At 35.9% G+C, this 25,012-nt stretch overlaps 1 protein-coding gene across 6 annotated transcripts in view; it reads right to left on the bottom strand.

Moving 5' to 3' along the window:
• ENOX2 (ecto-NOX disulfide-thiol exchanger 2) overlaps window positions 1-25,012 on the bottom strand; it is a 280,218-nt gene that overhangs the window by 219,137 nt on the left and 36,069 nt on the right. For 2 of the 6 annotated variants that reach the window (XM_047844796.1, XM_047844795.1), the window contains exon 1: window positions 14,745-14,778. The exons of 3 other annotated variants lie outside the window; for them this stretch is intronic. In XM_047844796.1, coding sequence (XP_047700752.1) covers window positions 14,745-14,751 — 7 coding nt within the window. In that variant the 5' untranslated portion in view covers window positions 14,752-14,778. Of the gene's footprint in view, window positions 1-14,744; window positions 14,780-25,012 lie in introns of those variants that run through there. One more of the 6 variants, XM_047844799.1, reaches the window with a different exon arrangement.

Here is a 25,012-nt window from a genome sequence, read left to right on the forward strand (position 1 = left end):
AAACAACCCTTGCAAATGTCAGTGACACTCTTTCTTGCTAAAGCCAGTGACCACTTTTTAGTCTTCATCCTATTCTTTCTCACTGCAGCACTTAACTCTGCTGGCCATTCCTGCTTTCTTGAAGCTCTTCCCTTGCCTTTCTGTGACACATCCTAACTCTCTAGTTTCTCTTTCTCAGCATCCTTCATGGGCTTCTCTCCCTCTACTCATTTCTGAGATGTTAGTGTTCCACTTTATGCTTCTTTTCTTCTTATTCCACAACCAGAGGTTCTTAATCCAGACATTATAGGGGTGCATGGATGTGCTTCAAGAGGTCTATGAACCTTCTAAAATTGCATGCAGAATTATATATGCAAATTTTATGGGGAGAGGGTCTATAGTTATCAGATACCTAAAGGAGTCTAAGGGCAAATTACCCTCAGACTGGCTCTGGGGATGCCATGATTTCAAATCATATCTCTATATAGGCTGATAACTCTGGTATCTATATCTCCAGTCCGGTTTGTTCTTAGTATGGGCATCTCATGGGGACTTTAAACTTAACCCATTACTTTTACCCAACAATTCTGCTTTTTCTCCCATGTTCTCCATGTCAGCAAACAGCATACAACCCACCTAGCTGTTCAATACAGAAACCTGGAAGTTATGCATATTCTTCCGTTTCCCTTGTTCTCCATATCTAGTAACCAAGTCCTATGGACTCTACCTCCTATCTTAAATGTGAGCCCTTCTTTTCATCCCAATTATCATTATCTCAGTTCAGGTGGATTACTGCAAAGACCTCCTCACATCTCTTTCTGACTCCCATCAACTCTCCAGCTGCAGACAGAGTGATCCTTCCAAAAGACAAATAGGATCATGTCACTTCCTGGCTTAAAAACTTTTCAGCGACTACTTCATCACTCCTAGACTGCAGAACTTCAAACTCCCTGATGTGGCAAATAAGGTCCTTTATGACCTGGCTCCTGCTTATCTCTAGAGTCTCATCCATACACTATAGCCTCCTTAACCAAATCCCTTAACCACCTATGCTCTCAACCCTTAACTACTCTATATTCCCCAGCCATACTGAATTATTTTCATTCTTGCCTCGGGGAATGTATATACTTTAACATCAGTCTGGAACACTCTGCCCCACTTTGGCCTGGGTAACCTCTGCCAGGAAGCTCTCCCCAGCCACCCAAAGCTGGGTTAGGTGATGCCTTTTCTATTCTCTGCTAGCATCCTCCATGTGATTGCCTATTTCTCAGCTTCTCTAAGTCCCACTAAGGTTTCGTAAATAAACTAAAACCTCCTTGAGGTCAGGGACCATATGGCGTCCTTAGCACCTAGCATAGTGTCTGGCACAAAATAATTGATCAATAAATATATGATGATTAACTAAATGAATCAACGGACAGATGGCAAATCCAGGATGTTGACACCATACTGTTAATTCTCATAATTTTTGCCTTCAGTTTAGTGTAGGAAATAAAACAGTGAACTCCAGAGAAGTCAGCCAATTTAGGCATTAACTCCTTAGGCCTCACTTTCCTCATTTGTATAACTAAGGAAACATTCTCTATGGTCCCTTAGGGCTTGGAAATTCTCTAATTCACTGCTTCCTTAACATATCTGATTCTCTGCCCAAACTCCATTTCAGGCTCTCCGTTCTCTTTCCTACATGCTCCACCCCCATCCAAACAGCACCATGACAATCTGGTTTGACATAAGGTCAGTGTGTGTGTGTGTGTGTGTGTGTGTGTGTGTGTGTGTGTATGAAAGAGGAGAAGAGGAAGAACGGAAGTGAGGGAGTGAAGAGTAGAGAAGAAGTGAAATGAAAGATAGTGAAGCAGTTTCTGGACATCCCTCCCTTTCCATTTCTATGCTTTGTAAGAAACGATAGCTGGTCTCAAAGGTCTAATTTTAAGATGTTGACAATGTTAAGTTACTATACGGTGACAAAATTCTTAAAATTGTTTAATAACATGCAGAATAGTAAAAACAAACAAACAAAAAACAGGTAAGGAAAAAGTTAAGGCCAAGTAGACATAAGTTATTTTTAAAAGGTTGAATCCCAGTAACTTGATACATTTTGGTGAATAAGGCTTACTGAAAGTTTAAAAGGAAAGGAGACAACTCTTTTGAAATGAGATACAACCTGAACTATGATCAAGAGAAGTTGAAGAACTATGGTTACAGAAGCATTTGAAGTTACTGCAAAGCTATGGGAATATGTAACAAAAATAACCAGCACTAAGAATATAATAATGCAAGGACCAATCCTCTACTGGTCCCTGGGGCAAGAACCAGATGGCCTAAAAGACCAATTCTCATCTCTTAATTTCTTTGATTGATAAGGAAGGATACGCTTCCATTTAGTTCTCATAAACAGTGACCCCTTTTCTCCTCTGTGGACAATGTTGATGTACTACCACTTTTGCTTCTAGATATTAAACTCGTATTTAATGATATGTGTGCTTGGTAATGTATGTATCCGAAAACTTATGCTGACAAAAATGGCCTTGCATTCATCTATTTGTCTTTCAGTTGCTGCACACAAATATAGCAGGGAAGTGGGGAATTTAAATGCACAGCAGGCAGCTGATGTATTTCTCCATAAACTAGTCTACATATCATGGCAAGAGTAGAAGCACAGAAAACCTCAGATGCATTCTTCCCCATAAAGAGGCAAATGAAGCCAAGGGGCAGAATAGTAAGGAGGAAAATGAAAGGCTAAAATGAGATTACTAGTGCACACCCTTTTAAAAACAAATCAAAAGAACATTATCCTTGCCAGTGCTGGAGATGTGTTAAACTCTTTCAGTGCAAAGAAAAAAGAAGAGTGTCCACTTTCTAAAGAAAGCCAATAGCATTTTCAACACTGTTAGGTTGATACCATTTCACTTCAGAAGTGGATAGAGTTAGTTTGTCATGTAAAGGTTAAGAGGAAAAAATTAGAATAATTAGAATAAATAGCAACATACAGAAAAAAAGTGAGCAAACCCTAGCAATGCCCACTGTGCCTAGTGATCTTGGATACCATGGAACTTAGGTAAATAGGTAAATACATAGTTTATAGGGCTCCTATATCAATTCTAACTATATCTCACATATAAATATACAAATATATAATTACATTTTGATATATTAATATGTGATAGCCAAGCAGACATCAGAGGGTGGGAAAGCACACCTGAGTCACGAGGATAATAAAGTAGGAAGAAACCACAAGAAACCATGGGAGATCAGGTTGAGAAATCAGAGTCTAAGAAAGGAGTCATTCCTTCAAAAATTCTATGTGGGGATACATTCCCACACAGTAATATTTGAAACTGCTGGGAGTAGTCCATAAAGGAATATTTTAAAATGCAAAACTAATAATGTACATTTAAGTAGGATTTGTTTTTACAGATATGGAATTTATATATTCAGTTTCTTAGAAATACACTTTTTAAATAAAGTGAGGTATCTCTGTACCACCAAGCTTCATGTGGACTTGCTTTTGATTTTTTTTTATAAATTTGAACATGGGCATATTGGGTCTCCATAAAGCTTAGAATATCTATTCTGTGGTGGGCAGGCAGAGGAAAGAAATCCATACTGCAAAATCAGGAGACTGAGATAATGTCTAACCAATTACTGTCCCCATTGAGGAAGTAGAGTTTCATGACAAGAGGGGATGAGAAAACATTTTTGAAACATTTTAAAGGCCTGGGGCTAAATTCAGAAGAATGTAATAAATGAGAAGTAAGAAGGTCCTTAAAAGTGTCCTGAAAAGGGAAGTGTACTGTCTATACTTGGAAAGAAGTGTGTTTTCACATTGGGTTTAAAATGAATCTCTGAAGAGCTCAGAGTGAGGTAGCACTAAGGCCTAGTTTAATGGAGGAAAAGGCGGTTTTTTTTACACTATTTCTAAGTATTAGTCTGATACACTTAAGATCTATGAATAAATAAATGTAAATAGGATTATTCTGGGGAAACCCTAAATCTGTTCTTCACTGTCGCTATATATTAATATATAGGCATAATTTCTGGTTGTATGTGCATCTGGTGGCATCTCTCAGAAGACAGTGTTTTAAAAAATGCCCCAAGTTTGTAAAAACATATTATTGTACTGCATGGATAGATCACTTAGATATTAATTCCATTTGTGATAGATATTTCCTTGAGTCCAATTATAAGAAATAGTCAAAGTTGATGCATTAGCAAAGTGGTATCTATTAGGTGGCCTCTAAGAGAAAAAGGTCAGAAGACAGAGGATCCATAGAAAAATCAGGACTAAAACCCAGACAGCTGCCTATTCTTCTGTGTAACTCATATACATAAAGAATAATCTATTTACATTAACTGTATAAAAATATGAATTAGCAATAGAATACATTTAACCAACTATTGTGAAACTAATACCTTAACTCCTAAGATAAAGGGTCATAGATAATAAATATTTGTTGACTATGATAAATACAAACTAATGTCTTGCATTTTATAATGTTGAAGGATTCTATTGTGTTTAAGATAAAGTTCGCTTTAAGTAAATCCTAGCTCCAGTGTGATTCTAGGATAGAAAATCAGCTTTTAGTCTGATAAACCAGCCAAGTTTCTAACTTACCTAGTCATAGACTCATACCTTCAAATCACCTAATAATCCCAGTTCCAAATCTCTTCTAAAAATAGTTTGGTACCCTCTATCTGTAACTGATGATGGTCCAGGTTTCTTGAACCTCTAGGCTTTAAAAATGATAAATGCACTGAACAATAATTGCAATTAAGAACTATATTGCTATAGTTCTTATGAATAGAAAAGCCATAGTTCTATTTATCAATGTCAACAAATAAAAATGAACACCTGAAAAGATTGAATTCTAAGCTCTCAATACATAATATCAAACTCTACACCACAGTAGATACAATGCTCTATGAGAATCCATCCATTTAAAAATGATGGGCAAGGATAGGATATACTTCTCATTCACTATAACAAAGTCATGCCTAAGGAGAAAAAAGAAAAGTGGAGAACAAAGAAAACTGTGAGAATAGCCTTAAATTAAATACTGAAAACTTAGCATGAACCTTTAAAGTGGAGGTCCTATTTATTTTTTATGTTTACCAAATGGAGACTGCAGTTCTACCTTTGAATTCTAAACTTTTGTTACAGTGCTTTTCTCTATGGGTGCTAGTAAGAAAGAGGTAGCAGCATTCAAAAACAAAGAATAAACTAGAAAAACAAAGAAAACCCAATTGGCCACCAAACCAACCCACTCTTTCCCATTGCACTGGAAACAGCAGTAGCAGCAGTGGCTGGTGGCAGCAGACCCTCCCTAAAACAGTCTTAGTTGTCTATGTCAGAGAGAGAACACTATGGCCAAACTGGTCCTAGAGGCTCTGTCTTCAAAATGTGAAAAACTGCAATCCTGAGTAACCTCCCCTTGAGAAAAGCTCAAAATCCTTGTCAGCAATGTTGGTAATCTGGACTGGAGAAGACATTCAACTGAAAAACAGAGTAAATAGGCAACAGGGGAGGCAAAGGAAATGGGAACCAGCCAAACCCACAAAACTAGGGAAGGTGCCAGAGCAAGAGCTGAAACTACAAATTCAGACAAAAAAACTTGCATCTGTAGACATGCAGCAAGAAGGGTGTAGTAGGAACAGTTGTAAACTAATAAACAACAGAATGTCATAGAAAGAACCTCAGATTGGAAATTACAAGAGTCAGGTTTTAGTTTTAAGAATATGAATAATTAAATATGTGATCTTGAAAAAATTACCTAACTTTCTTAGGCCTATCTAAAAGATCCATAAGAGAGAGGTCTTGGACCAATCAGTGGTTTTCTGTTGTTTTAAGCAGCGAACCCTTTCTTCAAATAAAATCTTATAGGAATGCCCTACATATAAAAGGCTTGAAAGTGTAAATTTTATGCTTGAAGCACAGTGAAAGTTATAACAGTCCTATAATCCCTCTGCTGGACCTCCCCCATTCCCTGGACCTCCCCCATTCCCTAAAGGTACCTATATAGATACCTTTTAAAAACCTATGGGCTAGAAGACCTTAAGGGCCCTTCTAGATCTAACATCCTATGGCTAACTTTGAAACTTTCCTCACCTACATCTTCAAAAATCTTTGTTCAATCTAATCCAACAAGTGTTTGTTGAATGTGTAACATCATAGAAAAAAGAATATAGGATTTCTGCCTTGGAGAAACTCACCCTTTTGTTGTGGAAAGAAAAATAAATAAAATGAGGATACACTTCAGAAGAGAGAGGGTTTTAAGGAGCAGGATACCATCAGGGCCCACTAAATGGAACAGAAGATCCACTTTTCTTTTTTTGTAGCTGTGTAATCAATGCCTATAGTAGTGGGTACTCAATAAATACTGAATAAATGGATGGATGGATGGATAAGGCTATTCTCCTACTCATGTTCACTGCAGTTCAGCCAAAAATATGTCGAGTTAAAAGCACTTTCTATATTTTAGAGAATTTTTTTCTTTTAAACATAGTGTTACAAGAAAGAAACCAAATTTCTTCATTATTCTTTCTACTATTTACTATCTACAATTACTTATAGTGATTATTTTATTAGAATAAAAACAAAACAAAAAAGTACATACCATTGAGTACACACTTCCCCAGCTTGAGTCAGCAGAACAAATAAAGGCAAAATTCTGCCCAACTACTTGAAACATAATTTTGTGGAAGCACACAATTAGAATAAATTTTGCTTTGGTAGGAAGCCTTTCAACAAGCCTGTTAATATAGAGGTATTTGTGTGGTGCAAGTAAGAAAGTCTTTAAAGTGGGTAAATCAAGTTAGAAATGAGGGCCATTTTCTTGTTCTCCTCCTTCTCATCTTCATTAGCAGTGGAAAGAAGGCAGAGAGGTCAAGAAGGCAGTTGTTTTTCTTTTTCCTTTCAAGCTTAAATTCTGTCCTGTAAGATATGCTTTGTCTTTTTGGAGTCAAAGTCAGCCAGCAGGCACTTAAGTAAAATTAAGACAACTGCACCGATGGCAGAGAATTTGATGGAAAGCTTGCTGGAGATAGCTCATTTGAGTAAAAGCTTTGCCTATTTAAGGAACAATATAATTTCTGGGGGAAATCCTGGAAAGGGCCAGGTGGCTCTGTATTTTTATAGCTCAGGTATTATCAGTTATCCAGGACAAGTGTTGTGTATAACGAATGTTCCGAAACCTGAATTGTGTTTCCCTAGAAGGCTATTACATTTAAAAGGACATTAAGGTGAATTTAAATTCCATTTTTGTTTTAGCATAGCCCTAATATTTTATTATGGTATACTATACACTATTCATATTCATAATATGTCTTATGAATGGACATATTTTTATAAACATCCTGGGAGGGTGTAAAACAGTTTTTTTTCCCCAATCTATGGTGCCTTATATCTGAGTTGCTTAGAGAGATATCAAGCTAAAACATAAAGTGAGAAATATCTCATTACTTTCTCCTCTTCCTCCAAGGTTCAATGACATCTTAAGAGAAAAGGCTGCATCCCTTCCTCTGCTGTAACAAGTGAAGAGATCCCAGTCTATGTGGGGCTTCATAGGTAGCTGCAACAAAAGTCACATTGAGTGGAGAAATAGGGCAAGGTCCTGAATGCAGAGAATAGATGACATCACTGCCTTATTGTATTCATTTTAACTGCTCTTCTGTAAAAACTGGATTCAATTCAAGGTCTTGAGCTTCATTTGGAAGACTTGCATTTGGAATAAATCCAGTTACTCCAGAGACCACATGAGTTTTAATGCACCTGGGGCAGCTGGCCAAACTGTCACTTACTTCCATCATCTAAGTAAAATGTGGAAATCTCTGGTCAAGAGTCTTAAATTTTTGAATTTGTAATTTCCCATCAGAGGACTACAACTGCCATCTTTAGAAAGATTTTGTTCCTATGCTAAAGTATTTTCATAGAACAAGAAATGTGGCATCTATGAGAGAAAAAAATAACATGAGGAAAAAGTTATTTTCTTGCCTTCACACATTTTGATCTAAGTTTGGTCTGTATATATCTATCTGGAGGTTACTATTTGGTATCATACAAGCTAGTTGGAATTCCCTTTAGACTGAGTGCCAAGGACTTTCTATTCTCTTTTCAGTCTTCTACCCAAATCCTTTGTGAAGTATGTATTCATTCAACCAGTTAAAATATTTATTTAGAGCCTAGTATATGCCAGGGACTTTTCTAAGCACTGGGGATACAGCAGCCCCTGCCCTTTTAAAGGTTTATATTTGGGGGAGGAGAGACAATGAGAAAACACATAGATACAAAATATCATATAGTGTTAAGAAATGTGAAAAAATAAGTGTACAGAGTAAGTGTAAGTACAGAGTAAGTGTACAGAGAATGGTCATGAAAGGCCACTTTGAAGAAGTGACATTTGAGTATAGCTATGAATCAAGTGAAGACTTGTCTTGGCTTTTCTCTTCAATCAAAAAAAAATCCAGGAGGTCACTAAAATTACTATGTTTGGAGTTGGAAGTAAGAACTGACATAGAGTTGAGAAATCTGGGGGAAATATCATCAGGATATTCAAGAAAGTCATAATAAAGCTGAAAATATCATCCACTGAAGGTCAACTAAATGATTCAAGGGATGAAAGAAGGCTGAGAGAGGACATGGTTGAAATAAATAATTTCAATGACCATTTTGAACATTAGAAATGGGGTTTTGTAGGCTGATACCTGCAATTCTAGGAAAACACTTTACAGATTGTAAATTAGAATAATAAAAAGCATATCTGAGTTTCTGGTTCCAGAACAAGTTAAAGTGATAAACTTTTCCCTATTTTTCCCACTAAGTACAGCTAAAAACCTGGCCATTGCATATAAAACAATTTTACAAAGACTGTAAAATGTTGAGAAAAGGAGGAAGGCTGGCTAGAGACCTCAAAACCCAAGGAATGACAAAGTAGTAAGTTCTGTGGGTATTCTTTTACTTCATATATCCCAGACTGGATACTGGAGAAGCCACCAACCCAGAGATGCCAATGGGAACAGACAAAACTAATTTCAAGAAAACCTGTGCTCTGTAGACAAAAGAGCAGGAAAGGGGAAAACAGCAATCCAGAAAACTTTTAGATAATAATTACCCTACTACAGACAAACAATATAGGGAAAATGTGGACCCTACCCTCACCCTTTAGGCAAGGGCTAAGTAGGGAACCTATACTTCCACCTTCTCCAGACTCTAATGAGGTGACCCAATCTGCCTATTGGGGTGGTATATCAGAGAAAGCGAAATGGATCTTTCATTCTCAACCAGCAATGTCAGTGGAGATCACAAGGTGAACAGGAATCAGGTGCCACTCCCTCTATCAGCCAGGTGATAGAGGTCTAGAGGGCAGCAAAAATCTAGAGCTTCAAATTTTATACCAATGAGCAGTAATGGGGTCCCCATCCACTTTTTCATAGTATCAGTAGAGGCTGAATAGAGAACCTAAACTTCTACTTCCATATGGGAGTAATGAAGGGGTGACTACTTACCTACCAGCATGACATAAGAGTAGACCTACCAAAATGGAAGATTTAAATAAGATCCAGAGTCTCATAACATAATATTTGAAATGCCAAGGATTAAAAAAATCACTTGTCATAACAAGAACCCAGAAAATTTCAACTTAAAGGAGAACAGACACCAATGCCAAGATGACATAGATGTTGGAATTATCTGACAAACATTTAAAATCAACCATCATGAAAATGCTAGAACAAGCAATTATGAACATGCTTTAAACAAATGAAAAAAATTGAAAATCAGGTGAAGAAACAGAAGATGTAAAGAAAAACCAAACAGAAATTTTATGACTGAAAAATACAATAACCAAATAAAAAACTCACTAAATAGGCTCAACAGTAGAATGGAGATGACAGAGGAAACATTCAGTGGACTTGAAGACAGAATAATAGAAATACTTAATATGAGCAATAAAGAGAAATAGGCTGAACCAACTGTACAGATCCTCAGGGAGCTGTAGGATAATAAGAAAAGATCTAACATTTGTATGATTGAATTTCTAGAATAAAAGGGAGAGAGTGGCTATTCAAAGAAATAATAGGTGAAATTTTCAGAAATTTTGCCAAAGACATAAACCTACAGAATCAAAAAGTTGAACTAACCCCAAATAGGAGAAACAAAAAATCCACATCAACATACATCATAATCAAAGTACTGAAAACTAAGACAAAGAAAAAATATTGAAATCAGCAAGAGAAAAAGAACATCTTTACCAATAAAGGAAAGACAATTAGAATGATAGCAGGTATATAAGCAAAATTATATATCATGTCAAAGTGGAGTTTATTCCAGGGATGCAAGGCTGGTTCAGTATTTAAAAAATTAGTCAGTGGAATCCACCATATAAATATGCTAAAGAGAAAAAAATCACATACTTATATCAATTGATGCAGAAAAAGCATTTGAAAAATGCAACACAAATTCATGATAAAAAGTCTAAGAAAATAGGAGGGGGAACTTCCTCAACTTAGTATAGAATATTTACAAAAAAACCTACATCTAACATCTTCCTTAAAGATGAAAGATTGAATAATTTCCTCCAATTATTAGGAACAAGGCAAAGATAAATTATATCACCACCCTTATGTAATATCACACTGGAAATTCCAGCCAGTGCAATAAGGCAAGAAAAATAAATAAGAAACCTAAAAACAAGAAACAAAGAAATAAAGCTATCCCTATTTGCAGATGACATGATGGTCTATGTAGAAACTCTCCTAATTTGAACTAATTTGGAATTCAGCAAAGTCAGATGAGACAATACCAGTATACAAAAATCAATTGTATATACTAGCAATTCACATATGAACCCCAAAATTAAAAATAAAACACCATTTATAACTGTTCAAAAACAAGAGAAATGCTTAGGTATAAATTTAACAAAATGTGTACCTGACTTATGTGCTGAAAATGACAATAAATGATGAAGAAATAAAAGAAAATATCAATAAATGGAGACACCTACTGTGCTCATGGATTGGGAGACTCAACATAGTAAAGATGTCAATTCTCCTTCAAAGTGACATATAGGTTAAATGCAGCATTTGTCAAAATCTCAGCAAGATTTTTTCTAGATATAGACAAACATCCTAAAATTTATATGGAGAGAAGAGGGAACTAGAATAGAAAAAAACAATTTTGAAAAAGAAGACTAACATGAGAGGAATCAGTCTATCCTATTTTAAAGTTTATATAGTAAACTTTATATAGTTTATATATAGTTTATATAGTAATCAACAAATGGTGCTAGAGCAATTAGATGTGCATAGGCAAAAAAAATGAACCTTCATGTAAACTTCACATGTTAAGCAAAAGTTAATTCATTTTGTATCATAGTCTCTGAAAATGTGAAACTGTAAAACTTTTAGAAGAAAACTTATGGAAAAGTCTTTGGGATCTAGGGCTTGGTGAAGATTTCTTAGACATAAAAACAAAAGCACAATCCATGGGAGAAAAAAAAAGATAAATCATACTTCATCAAAAATTAAAACTTTTGCTTGGTGAAAGACTATTAAGCAGATGAAAAGACAAGCTAGAGATTGATAAAACAAAACAAATATTTGCAAAGCACATATCTGACAAAGTACTCATTTACACAAATATATAAAAAACATTCAAAGCTCAGCAGTAAAAATACAAACCATCCAATTAGAAAAAGGTCAAAGGACATGAAGAGACATTTCACCAAAGAGGATACACAGATGGCAAATAAGCAGATGAAAAGACATTCAACATCACTAGCCTTTAGGGAAATGCAAATTAAGATCACAATGAGATATCACTCATATTTATAAAAATAGCTAAAATAAAAAACAGTGACACCACCAAATTGTGCCAAGAATGCAGAGAAACTGGATCACTCATATTGCTGGTGGGAATGTAAAACGGCAGCAATTCTAAAACATAGTTTGTCAACTTCATAAAAACATATGGAATGTATAATCCACCATCACGAATTCCACATAGAATCCTTTTTGATCAAGAAACTCATTTACAGCAGATGAAGAATGGCAATGAGCTCATGCTCATGGGATTCACTAGTTACCATGTTCCTCATCATGCTGAAACAGCAGGTTTGCTACATTGTGAAATGGCCTTTTGAAGATTAACCACCAGCTAGGTGGTAATGCCTTCCAGGATATAGTATATGCTCTAAATCAGTGTCCAATATATGGTGTTATTTTCCTAATAGTCAGGATTTATGGATCCAGGAATAATTATTAGAGGTGAAAATGGGAGTGGTTTAAGTCACTATTATCCCTGTAATCCTAGTAATCCAGTAGCAAATTTTTTGCTTTCTGTTTCCATGACTTTAGGCTCTGCTGGTCCAGAGGTCCTAGTACCAAAGGTAACTAAGGTTACAGTTCCTAGAACATTTGCCAAGATAGACTGTATTTAAGCCCATAAAGCAAGTCTCAGATAAATTTGAAACTATTTCAGTCATATAAAGCTTGTTTTTGACACAATGGAATTGAATTAGAAATCAGTAACAGATATCTGAAAAACATAAATAATCCATGTATTAAAGAAGAAAGCATATAGGATATGAAAAAAGTATTTGAACTGAATGAACATAAAAACTGACCAAATTAAAATTCGTGGTATAAAGTAAAGCAGTACTTAGAGTGGAATATACAGCATTAAGTGCTTATATGTCCATAGCTGACAGTCAAAATAGACAAAAATTGGAAGCAACCCAAATATGCATCAACTGGCGAATGAATAAATCAATCATAGTTAATTCATATAATGGAACATTTCTTAACAATAAAAAGGAACATACTACCGATAACACCCATCAATATAGATTAATCTAAAAATAAGAGTGCTGAGGGGAAGAAGCCAGACCCAAGAAAGTACATAGTATAGGATCTCATTTCTATGAAATTTAGTAACATAATTTGTGATGATAGGAGTCATAATAGTGGTTGCCTGTTTAGGTTGGAGATCAGCTAGAAGGGATCATAGGGCAACTTTCTGGTGTGATGAAAATGTTTTATATATTCATTTTTGTGTTGATTACAGGGTATATGCCCCCATTAAAATCATCCAACAGTACATTAATATCTGTGCATCTCATGTAAAATTTATCTCAATGTTTAAAAAGTATTTCCTTAAATAGTAAAATGTAACTAGAAAATTCTTTTGTCTCAAATACAGTGAAATTTTAAAATTTTACAAATGAACAAATTCAAATAATTTTAGATAAAATCACAGACAATAGATTTATAATGGACTATTGAAATAAATTATATTTTTTTCCTCCAAGGGACACTTCTACCTATTTTGAGATTGGTATTAGGCAGACAAGATGATTTTCTAATAAACCCGTCTCGGAAATAATACTGGATCAGGTGGATGACAGGTATGCCTCATCATGGATATTTTTTTGCATTTCTATCTATGAAATAAAGGCAACCAGTGACAAAAACTAGATTTATACTTTTAGCTTATGAGAAATGAGTATTAAGTACCCTTTTAAAGTCCAGGATGGGGGTGCCTTTGTGGCTTGGTCGCTTAAGTGTCTGACTCTTGATTTTGGCTCAGGTCATGATCTCATGGTTCATGAGATGGAGCGCCACATTGGGCTCTGTGCTGACAGCATGGAGCCTGCTTGGGATTCTCTGTCTCCCTCTCCCTCCACGCAACCCCCCTTCAAAATAAATAAATAAACTTTTAAAAAATCAAATAAAAAGGTAAAGGCCCAGGATGGCAATAAGTTCTTTCTTTCTCTACAGAGGTACAAACAAATTTGAGTATTCCCATAAGAACTTATTTTACATGGTAAAGATATCCCAGAGAGATAAATGCAGTAACCTAACAAATCCATCTCATGAGAATTGGCTATATTACAATAACTCAGATGTATATTGATTACATTGGAGGAGATAATATTCCAGTGCTATAAAACTCATAGCATATTGTTATTCAGGATGCTGCTCCTGCATCTGAGATGCAAATCAGTTATTCTGTCCCATAACTATTATATTAGAATTTTAAATCAAGGAATTGGAAACAATTCAAAGTTATAGAGAAAAATTTATAACCCTCCAAACTGAAACTGACATATCCAGAGCAAGAAGAAAAACTGACCACTCATTTATTCATTCATTCATTAAACATTTTTAAGTCCCTACTATGTGTAAGACCCTGTGCTTGGTGCCAAACATTTAAAGATGGGTAAAATATCATCTTTGCACCCCAAGAAATAACAGCCTAAATGGGAAAAACAAATAGATGATTAAAAAATAGTATGGTCAGGGCAACAATAGAAATATAGGCATAACTAAAGTACTGAGGAAAGACCAGGGGAGGCTTTCTAAATGAGATAGTACCTGAACTGCATCTTGAAAGATGAGTAGGAGTTAGCTAGATGATGAGAAACATAGAGAGGGGATCTCAGGCACAATGGACTACATGAGCAGAGGCAGAGGCATGGAGAAAAGAAGCAGCAGAGTGTGAATAAACTACAAACAGATTAAGCATTTTAAGCAAAGAAGTGACAGGATCCAATTTGTGTTTTAAATAGAAACTCTGGTAGTGTAGGGGATGCATCACAGGAGATAAGAAGGGAGGCAAGAAGACCAATTAAGAGACTGTTGTAGCTTAGACAAGTAATGATGTGATGTTGAACTAGGGAGGGCAATAGCAATAGAGAGGACAAAATAGATTATAATCAATGGTCAGTTTACTCAATTTGGCTTTCAAGATGCCATACTCTTGATTTTCCTCCTACCTCTCATTGGCCATTCCTTCTCAGTTTTCTTTGCTGGTTCCTCCTCTTCTCCCCAATTTTTTAACAATGGATTGACTCAGGGCTCAGTCCTTGGATCTCTGCTCTGTCTTTACTCCCTTCACTTTAAATAGAATAAACTGAGGGTTGATGGGGGGTGGGAGGGAGGGGAAAGTGGGTGATGGGCATTGAGGAGGGCACCTGTTGGGATGAGCACGGGTGTTGTATGGAAACCAATTTGACAATAAATTTCCTATTAAAAAAATAAAAAAGTAAACATTAAAAAAATAAATACGATGTACGTGCAAGACTCCCTCCCAAATGTATAGTTCTTGCCCAGACTTTTCCACTGCACTACAGACTCACATACCCACCTACCTACTTGACATTAGACTTGATGTCTAATAAACATCGCAAACTAATATGTGCAAAGCTGAACTCCTGCGTGTCAAACCCACCTAATCATTCCCAACTCAATAAACGTGCCCTTCTTTCTCAGGCCAAAAAACTTTCAATTCATTTTTGACTTTTCCCTTGCACGTCCCATATAGAATATATCAGCACATCCTGTTTATTACATGCTCATAAAATACCCTGAATCTATCCACTCTCACTAGCTAACAGTCTTTCTATACTGCTCCCAGCCACCATCATCTCTTGCTTAGATTATTGCAGCAGCTTCCTAGCTGGTTTCCCTGCTTCTACCCTGCCCACACCCCTATAATCTCTTCTCAAGTTAGCAGCCAACATGATCCTTTTGAAAGTCAGAGTACAAGACTCCTGGGCTCAAAACCCTCCAAAGTTTTCTTACTTTACTCACAGTAAAAGCCAAAGCCTAATAATTGCTACAAGGCTCTGAAAGAGCTGCCGTCTCCCCCAATTATATTCTTCTAAATTAATCTCTTATCATTCCCCTTGCTCACTCTGCTCTTAGCCACACTAGATTCCCGAATGCTAGTTCCTTGAGTAATCCAGACATTCTCTTGACTGAAGGTCTTTGTGCTGGTCATTTCCTCTGCTTGAATGTCCTTCCCTCAGATAGTCACTCTCCTTCAAATAACTGTTTAAATATCCCTTGTCAATGAGCTTACCCTGAATATCCCATTTAAAACTGCCATTTGCATCCTACCAATGCTCTCAATCCCCTTAATCTGCTCTATTTCTTTCCATACCACTGACTGACTATATGTGTGTGTGCTGTATATACATACATATATATATACACACATATTCACATAATCACTTATCACCTTATATATATATATGCATATATCACTAAAGGCTCTGTGTGTGTGTGTATGTGTGTGTGTGTGTGTGTGTGTGTGTGTGTGTGTAACATTTGCCTGTCTTCCTCCTAGAACCTAAACAATAGGACAGAGATTTTTTTTGTACCAGATGTTTTACCAGCACCTAGAACTATGCCTGGCACATAGTAAGCACTCAAATTTTTTTAAAATTTTTTTTAATGTTTATTTATTTTTGAGAGACACAGAGATAGAATGTGAATGGGTTAGGGGCAGAGAGAGAGAGGGAGACACAGAATCCAAAGCAGGATCCAGGCTCCGAGCTGTCAGCACAGAGCCCGACGCAGGGCTCGAACTCACGAGCTGTGAGATCATGACCTGAGCCGAAGTCAGATGCTCAACCGACTGAGCCACCCAGGCGCCCCAAGCACTCAAAAATTTTAATGAATAAGTAAATGAGTATGAAACAGAACCTATGGGGGATGAGAAAGTATGGAGCAACAACCTTAGTTAAACTTGAGAATAGGGGAATTTGAGAAGAAAAGCCTATTTGAAGAGAATTTCCAAGGGGCATAGGGAAGGCTAATCACCGCTTCCTTCTTATCCTGAGTTACAGAAAATACAAAGGTAGTTTATGTCTGTAAAGCAATTATCCACATTCCCTAGTAGGACACAGAAAGGCTGAGTATCCTATTGCAAGGTTCATAGCACTGCCTCACTCCCATTACCTCCATGCCCAGGTGCACTGACCACATTCGTGCACATGTATGCACAGAAAAATACACACACACATACACACACACACACACACACACACACACATACACAAATACACATTTGGTATTGACTTTAATAAAGTTCAGGCTAAAATGAAGTTTACAGATATCTACAGATATTGATTAAGTATGTTCTGTCATTTTCCTTAAGACAAATAATCAAGACTTATACCTCAAAAGTATACTCTGAACATGGACTCATAGAATGTTAAGCTAGGAGAGACCTTAGAGACCATCTAATACAAACTCTTCCTCTCTTACTTATTTTCCCTTTTGAAAGCAAAGATGTCTGTCTTTCCAAATGACTACTTTGTAAATGCAATCCTTTTGAAATACACATATATAAACACACTTCTTTTAAATATTATACATATTTTCTCCTTCCTCAGTTTCAAATAGGCATCTGATTTTGTTATGATTAATAATGCACTTTTTTCTCTTTATTCTTTTCTTTGTCTCTACAGACAAGGACAGGGTTATATCTTTTATTTGGAGTAAATGGGATATGGTTTATGAATGTAAATGAATACTATAATTTCTGGATTTAGATAGAACCTAGACCTCATGAAATTAATTTAGTTAAAAATTGAATTTAAAGATCTGCTGCAAGACAGTATTGTTCTGCTTCCTGCTAAATTACCATTTTATCATAAAAATATGTATTTCTACAATTTTAGTTATTAAACTAAACTAATAGAGGTAAAGAAAAGGTAAGAGGAAGAGATAGTTCTGACATGAACTATGAGATAATGTGTAATATCTTTTTATAATTCAATTTCTCACTGGTTTAGTCTACTTTCTCTACCTCTGCCTTCAAATAGGCACTAAAAGTATGGGGGCTACATTTAATTGTAGTCTGTATCTTATTTCATATTAACTTACATTAATTGAATAACAGAATTGAAATTAAAATGGAGTTACTGTTAATGTCAAACATTTTCTGCTGTCTTTCTGGGTGGTTTTGTAATTGTAGGAATCACTTGAAGATAAGTTTTATCTGTGTTAACTTTTTTTTCTCACTTTTCAGTTTCTTCTCACAGTGCTTCAGTAAACACATTATATCTGTAAAAATTGTATGTGTGTTTATAAAATTACATAATTTATTATTGTTATTTTAAATCTTAAAATATTGCTTATTTATTTTTGAGAGAGAGAGAGAGAAAGAGTGCAAGTGGGGGAGGGGCAAAGAGCAAGGGAGACACAGAATCTGAAGCAGGCTCCAGGCTCTGAGCTGTCAGCACAGAGCCCAATGCAGGGCTTGAACTCATGAACCGTGAGATCATGACCTGAGCCGAAGTCGAAGTCAGATGCCCAACTGACTGAGCCACCCAGGTACCCCTAATTTTTTATTTATTTATTTATTTATTTATTTATTTATTTATTTAGAGAGGGCCTGAGCAGGGGAGGGGCAAAGAGAGAGGGAGAAGGAATCCCAAGCAGGCTCCATCAGCATGGAGCTCAATGTGGAGCTCGAACCCATGAACTATGAGATCATGACCTGAGCTGAAATCAAGAGATGGATGCTTAACCAACTGAGCCACCCAGGCACCCTTATATATAATTTAATACATGTGTATTTAAGCTTTAGGCATTTTTCTGAAATTCTTTATCCTTTATAGAATATATAAATTTTCATACTTCAAGAGACAGGATGTGTTCCTGGTTTCATCACTAAACACTTGACTTTAGTTCTGTATCTTTTCTTTTTCTACAATTTCAGCTGTGTGTTTTGAAGGTAAAATGGGTGTCATCAAACCTGTGGTTAGGAAGCTCTAACCTATGATCAATGATCAGCTCTAACCTGAGATGAATGATCTCAGCCTCCTGGTATTCACAAACCCTTGTGTAATCTCCTCCCCTTGAATGTGGTCTGGATGTAGACTTACTACTAACAATTATAATATGGATGAAGTGATGGAATGTCATATCTGATTTTCGGTTATAAAATGATACTGGCTTCTGTCTTGGGCATTCCTCCTCTCTTGAATCACTCTCTCTGGGGTAGCCAGTTGCTGGGTAATGGGGCAGCCCTGTGGAGCAGCCCATGTGACAAGAAACTGAGGTCTACCAACAACCATATAAGTAAGCTTGAAAGCAGACCCCTCCATCCATTCAAGCCTTCAGATGAGATCACAGCCTCAGCCAATAGCTTGACTGCAGCTTCATGAGAAATCTTGAGCCAGAGGCATGTAGTTAAACTATGTCTAGATTCCTGACCCAGAGAAACTGTGAGATAATGTTTGCTGTTTAATATGCGAACTTTGGGGATGCTTTGTTACACAGCAGTTGATAACTAATTCACAAATCCAAACCAAAACTCAAAACACAGTCATTGCTATATAATTCATTTGTGAGGAAATCCACAAATATCAAATAACTTGTTTCCTCCAGTAAATTCACCTATATTTCTCCAGTATCCATTATGGCAACTTATGCCAAAACTGAAACAAAAGAAAATACTTTAACCACCAAAATTGTACATAGTCTTTTCAATCCAACCAAAGAACTAAGCTTTGAAAAGACTTGCAACTAAAATTTATAAACAAATACCAAAATAAGTGTAAAATCAAATTTCTTAATGGGTATGATTCTCGCTGTTTAAATCCCAAAATGGTTATTCATTTCAATGAAGGATTACTGCATTAGACACTACCAGCAAAGGAATATATCCTATACAGATGAATAGGACAGCCTAATAGGACTAGAAGATAAGGCTACCAGATGTGTTTTGGCTTGTGGAGTTATGCAAATAGACATACATCATCTACTTCTCTCGGGCTGACTCACATGCAAGTCAGTAGCTAAACAATCCACCTCCATTTTCACTGTGCATTTAACAACACTCTGCTAGCTTCCAATAATACTACCTGATGAGCAAATAGAATCAATATATCTACAGAGATTTGTATCTAAAGATATTTCTCATTGATTTTTTTCTTCAATGTGCTTATTATTTATAAGGTTTGCAAAACTTTTAGCAGCAGTAGCCAAGTGTAGTCATTTAATTTTTCATGACATACTATGTGCCAAACACAGTTCTAGGCATGTAGGAAACATCATTGAGTAAAGCATACAATACAAAGATCTCTGCTTTCACAGATGTTAAATTATATATTAAACCATCCCATCTCTGTGGAATCTGAAATGGTGGATTTCCATCTTGTTCTTGAAACTCTGTCCTCCCTTGGCTTCTACAATCTGATATTATTCTATTCTCCTAATAGTTTTCAATTTGTTTTGTCAGCCTTCTTCTTTGGTTCTCCTATCAAAACCTAATAGCTTTAGATCAGAAATCTTAGTTCATGGGCTTCTGATTTATATAATTTTTTTCCCTCAGGAAACTCATTCATTTCCTCAAACCCAATAATCATCTCTCTAGTGCAGTCTCTCAATCCTATACTTCTTATCCGACTTCCTATATTGTGACTCCTTATACATACATATTTTCATTAGGATAATCCCACACTTTCAACAAACAAGTTAATAATCTATTCATCACCAAATACTTAAAATGGGTCTCTCTATGCTTTTGTATATTCCATTAATGACAGCACTATCCTCTCAATCATCCAGTCTCAAAATCAGTCTCCTCTTTCTAATCAATCAAGTCCCATTCATTTTGCTTTCACAATATCTCTTGTATTCGTTATTTACTCTCTATTCCCACAACTAGGTCCTCATCACTTCATGCAAGAATGATTATAATATTGTCCTAATTGATTTGTAGTCTATTTCCAGTCTCTCTTTTACTCTACATCTAGATTAATTTTCATGAAATATAACTTTCATCATGTCATCATCCCAAATCACAACCCTTTAATAGCTTCCCATTGTCCATAAAATCAAAATTCCTCACCCTGACATTTAAAGCCCTCCATAATCTGCTCTAGTCTATTATATTCAACTAACTTCTTGCTATTCACCAATTCAAATTGTTTACCCCAGGCAATCAGGTCTCCTTACTGTTCCTAGAGCATATTATGCTTATTTTGGTCTCTAGGACTTTGTCATGGTGATCGTCAAGACTGAAGAGTTGTCCCCACTCTTGTTTTACAAAATCCTACCTATTCCCCAGTCTCCCTTTCCAACAAATCCCTTACCACTTTAGTTCACACTTATTTTTCTTGGTTAGTGCCTACTGTCTATGCCACTTGATTTGACAGTCATATTTTTCCATATTATGTTTTTTCATGATCTCGGTTCCCCTGTAGGAGTCTAGGCTACTAAACAGTAAGACAAATGTCATCATTTGTAGCCCCCACCACTTTTTTCAGTAGTCCACAAAAGCAGCTCTAAAAATTTTTGGTATTGAGACTCCTTTATACTTTTTAAAAACATTGAAAATCTCAAAGAGTCTTTGATTTTTATAGGCTTTATCTATTATTACCTACTATATTAGAAGTTATAACTGTATTAAAGTATTAAAAAGTATAACTGTATTAACTGTATTAAAAAGTATTCTTTATTATTTAAATATAAAAATAAACCTAATACTTGTTAACATAAATGACATGTGAAAAATATTTCTAAAAACAAAATAAAAACAATGAGAATAGTGGCATTGTTTTATAAATTTGCAAATCTTTTTTATAGAAGAGAGTTTAGTAGAAGACAGCTAAATTCTTATGTCTGCTTCTGTATTCAATCTGTTGTGATATGTTTTTTGGTTATATGAAGAAAATCTGGCCTTATGTACAGATTTAATTGGAAAATGGAGGAGTAGTTGAATAGTTTTTTCAGGTAATGTGGATATCCTTCTCTAGTACTACACCAAAATTTGACAGTGGTAGTTTCCTTAAGATAAATGCAATGAGGAATCTGAATCCATATTAATAAACTTTTTAGAATTTGTTGTATTAAAATCCACTATTTAAATTCCAGTCTTACACTTTATGAATCTTTTAGCCAGGCATGATTTTACATCATGCACTGATCATTTGACAAATGTTGTTTCACTGAGTTATGCAGATCTTCCAAATGGTGACACATTTCATTGTATAATATTTTTAAAAATCACATTAGTAATGTCACTGCTGATCTCATCAGAGAAAGTTATGATATTGGGAAGCTCTCAAGCTTATGGTGGCAGATACAACTGTCCCAAAATTTTAATTTTCATTTTAAAACTCAAATTTTATTGTTGACAACAAATGCTGTCAGCTATTTCCATTAAAGTGATGGGCTTTATTTTTGATAAAATGGCTGCCAAATACCCAAGTCTGAAAACCATAGTTTGTTAGTTGTTCTTTCAAGTAAAATTGGAGTTCTATATAAAAAGCTGCTAGTTCAGTTTGTAATTCAATCATGCAAGTGCTTTACCTGGAGACACTATCATACTTAAATATGCATCAGAAGTGCTTTATGCATACTTTCCATTTTGACACACAGATTAAAAAGATATGTACTCATCAAACTGTGCACATTAAATACATGTAGTTCTCTGTATATCAATTACACCTCAATAAAAGTGTTTTCAGTGTATATAACTAACTTAAATTTAAATAAACACACACACTAAATAAATACATAGATGTACACAGGGTCAAGATTTAATAAAGTTAGTAATATTTACTGGTTTATCAAGGAAATTATAAGCGAAAATGACTTTGTTTTTTAACTGTGAATATATGGTGGTAAAGAATACAATTACCAACTAGCATAATTTGGTGCCACTGCCTTGATTTCTGCTAAGACACCAGCAGTTTTATCCACCATTACTCTTGCACTAGCAGTGAAAATATCAATTTAAAAAAAGGCAAATAACATCTTAGAATTATTGTGAAGACAGTTTTGACTTCTCAGGCACCCTGACTCTTGGGGAGCCCATGGGTCCATGGACCGCATGTTGAGAACCACTCAAAGTGGTTCCATACTATGAATCTATACTTGAATCTACACTATGAGTGTACACTTTGAGGTCTACACTATGCCCGGAGCTCTTTCCTCCTGTAGCATTACCTCTGGTCACTTCAAAGGTTTCTTGTTGAATACAGTCCTCTTCTTTTAGCATTCTAAATACAAGCAATGAGTGATATCATCCACCTAAATGGTTTCAGCTACCACCTATAAACTAATGATTTCCCCAAATCTATATCTCTAATGCAGACATCTCCTGACCCACAGATATATATTTCTGATTAGTATCCTGTAAATACCTCCAACATAATATACTCAAAACATAATTTATGTTTTCTCTCAAATTCTTTCAAAGCCCTGAATTCCCAATCGAGGCTGAAGATACCTTTGTTCATTCAGTCATCCAATCTAGAAATCTAGGAGTCATCCTTAACTCCCACCTCTCCCTCACCCATAAAGGGCCAGTTAATATCAATTTGTGATACAATAAGGAGTAACAAAGCCTAAGTCAAACGAGAGAATGCATGTTTCATCTAAAAGCATTCAAATTCAAACACCTCACGCCAGTCAGAGTGGCTAAAATGAACAAATCAGGAGACTATAGATGCTGGAGAGGATGTGGAGAAACGGGAACCCTCTTGCACTGTTGGTGGGAATGCAAATTGGTGCAGCCGCTCTGGAAAGCAGTGTGGAGGTTCCTCAGAAAATTAAAAATAGACCTACCCTATGACCCAGCAATAGCACTGCTAGGAATTTACCCAAGGGATACAGGAAGGCTGATGCATAGGGGCACTTGTACCCCAATGTTTATAGCAGCACTCTCAACAATAGACAAATTATGGAAAGAGCCTAAATGTCCATCAACTGAGGAATGGATAAAGAAATTATGGTTTATATACACAATGGAATACTACGCGGCAATGAGAAAGAATGAAATCTGGCCTTTTGTAGCAACGTGGATGGAACTGGAGAGTGTGATGTTAAGTGAAATAAGTCATACAGAGAAAGACAGATACCATATGTTTTCACTCTTATGTGGATCTTGAGAAACTTAACAGAAGACCATGGGGGAGGGGAAGGAAAAAAAAAGAGGTTAGAGTGGAAGAGAGCCAAAGCATAAGAGACTCTTAAAAACTGAGAACAAACTGAGGGTTGATGGGGGGTGGGAGGGAGGGTAGGGTAGGTGATGGGCATTGAAGAGGGCACCTGTTGGGATGAGCACTGGGTGTTATATGGAAACCAATTTGACAATAAATGTCATATTAAAAAACAAAACAAAACAAAACACATTTCATGGGCTAAACAAAACATACTTGTTAGTCACAAGTCTGTGATACCTGACAACTCTGAAATATCTCCTGAAATTGCACCTGTCTTTCCACTTCTTCCATTGCCATTTTTCTAATTTAGATCCTCCATCATCTTTTACATAGGCTATTACAATAGTCTTATAACTGACCCCTTGGGATCCAATTTCCATAAACACTTTTCCTTCCCTGCCCCATACAGATCTTTCAAAAGGCAAAGTGATCTAAAATGCAAATTTGGTCACTTATGTGAAACCCCAGCTTAAAACTCCATAATAGTTTCTAATCATCTATAAGAAAAAATATATACATACCTTAGCAAGTCTTAATCTATAATCTACTTAGTACTTCAATTTAGCAAAAGCTAAAGTGGGTACAAATCCACTTTCCTATCCAAATGCCTAACTCCATCTATCAATATTATAAGAGCTAAGACTTATTAATCACTACTTATACAACAGGCACTGCTCCAAATTACGTATATTAACTTATTAGTCCTCACAACCATATAAGACAGGTATCATTATTTAGCCCAACTTACAGATGAAGAAACTGAAGTGCAAAGCCAAACTGAATCATTGGGAGTTCATCTAAAGCTTTCCACGTCATTTCAGGATTTTGTGTCTTTGTGATATGCTATTTTCTCTGAGTGAAATGTTTTTTATTTTCTAATGAACTTCTACTGTCTTTCAAGATTCAGATCAAATATCATCTCTTTGAACTTACCTTCTCTAGTTACCACCTTCCCCATGTAAAGCTGAGTACTCCTTCCCACCTTTGGAACACAAACTGCATATTACAACTTACCAGAAATAAACACCTGCTTAGCACTTAGCACAGAACAATGGCTTATCAGTAGCAGGTAGTCCTTGCTGTAAGCAATGCATTATGTCAACATTATTTCTACTTTTTATGAAAGAGTGAGAGGAACAAGACAAAGGTGGTATTTTTCCTGCTTTTCCTTCCCAACCTCACCCCTCACCCCCCAATCTTTATCATATTCCCCACAGCAGACAGTTTTTTAGAGATGATCCAAGGAAAAGTCTTAACTTCTACACGCTGGATAACGCCTATGTGGGGCTTTACAA

The sequence above is a fragment of the Prionailurus viverrinus genome, chromosome X (assembly GCF_022837055.1).
Source record: "Prionailurus viverrinus isolate Anna chromosome X, UM_Priviv_1.0, whole genome shotgun sequence".
In the NCBI taxonomy this organism is placed as follows: domain Eukaryota; kingdom Metazoa; phylum Chordata; class Mammalia; order Carnivora; family Felidae; genus Prionailurus; species Prionailurus viverrinus.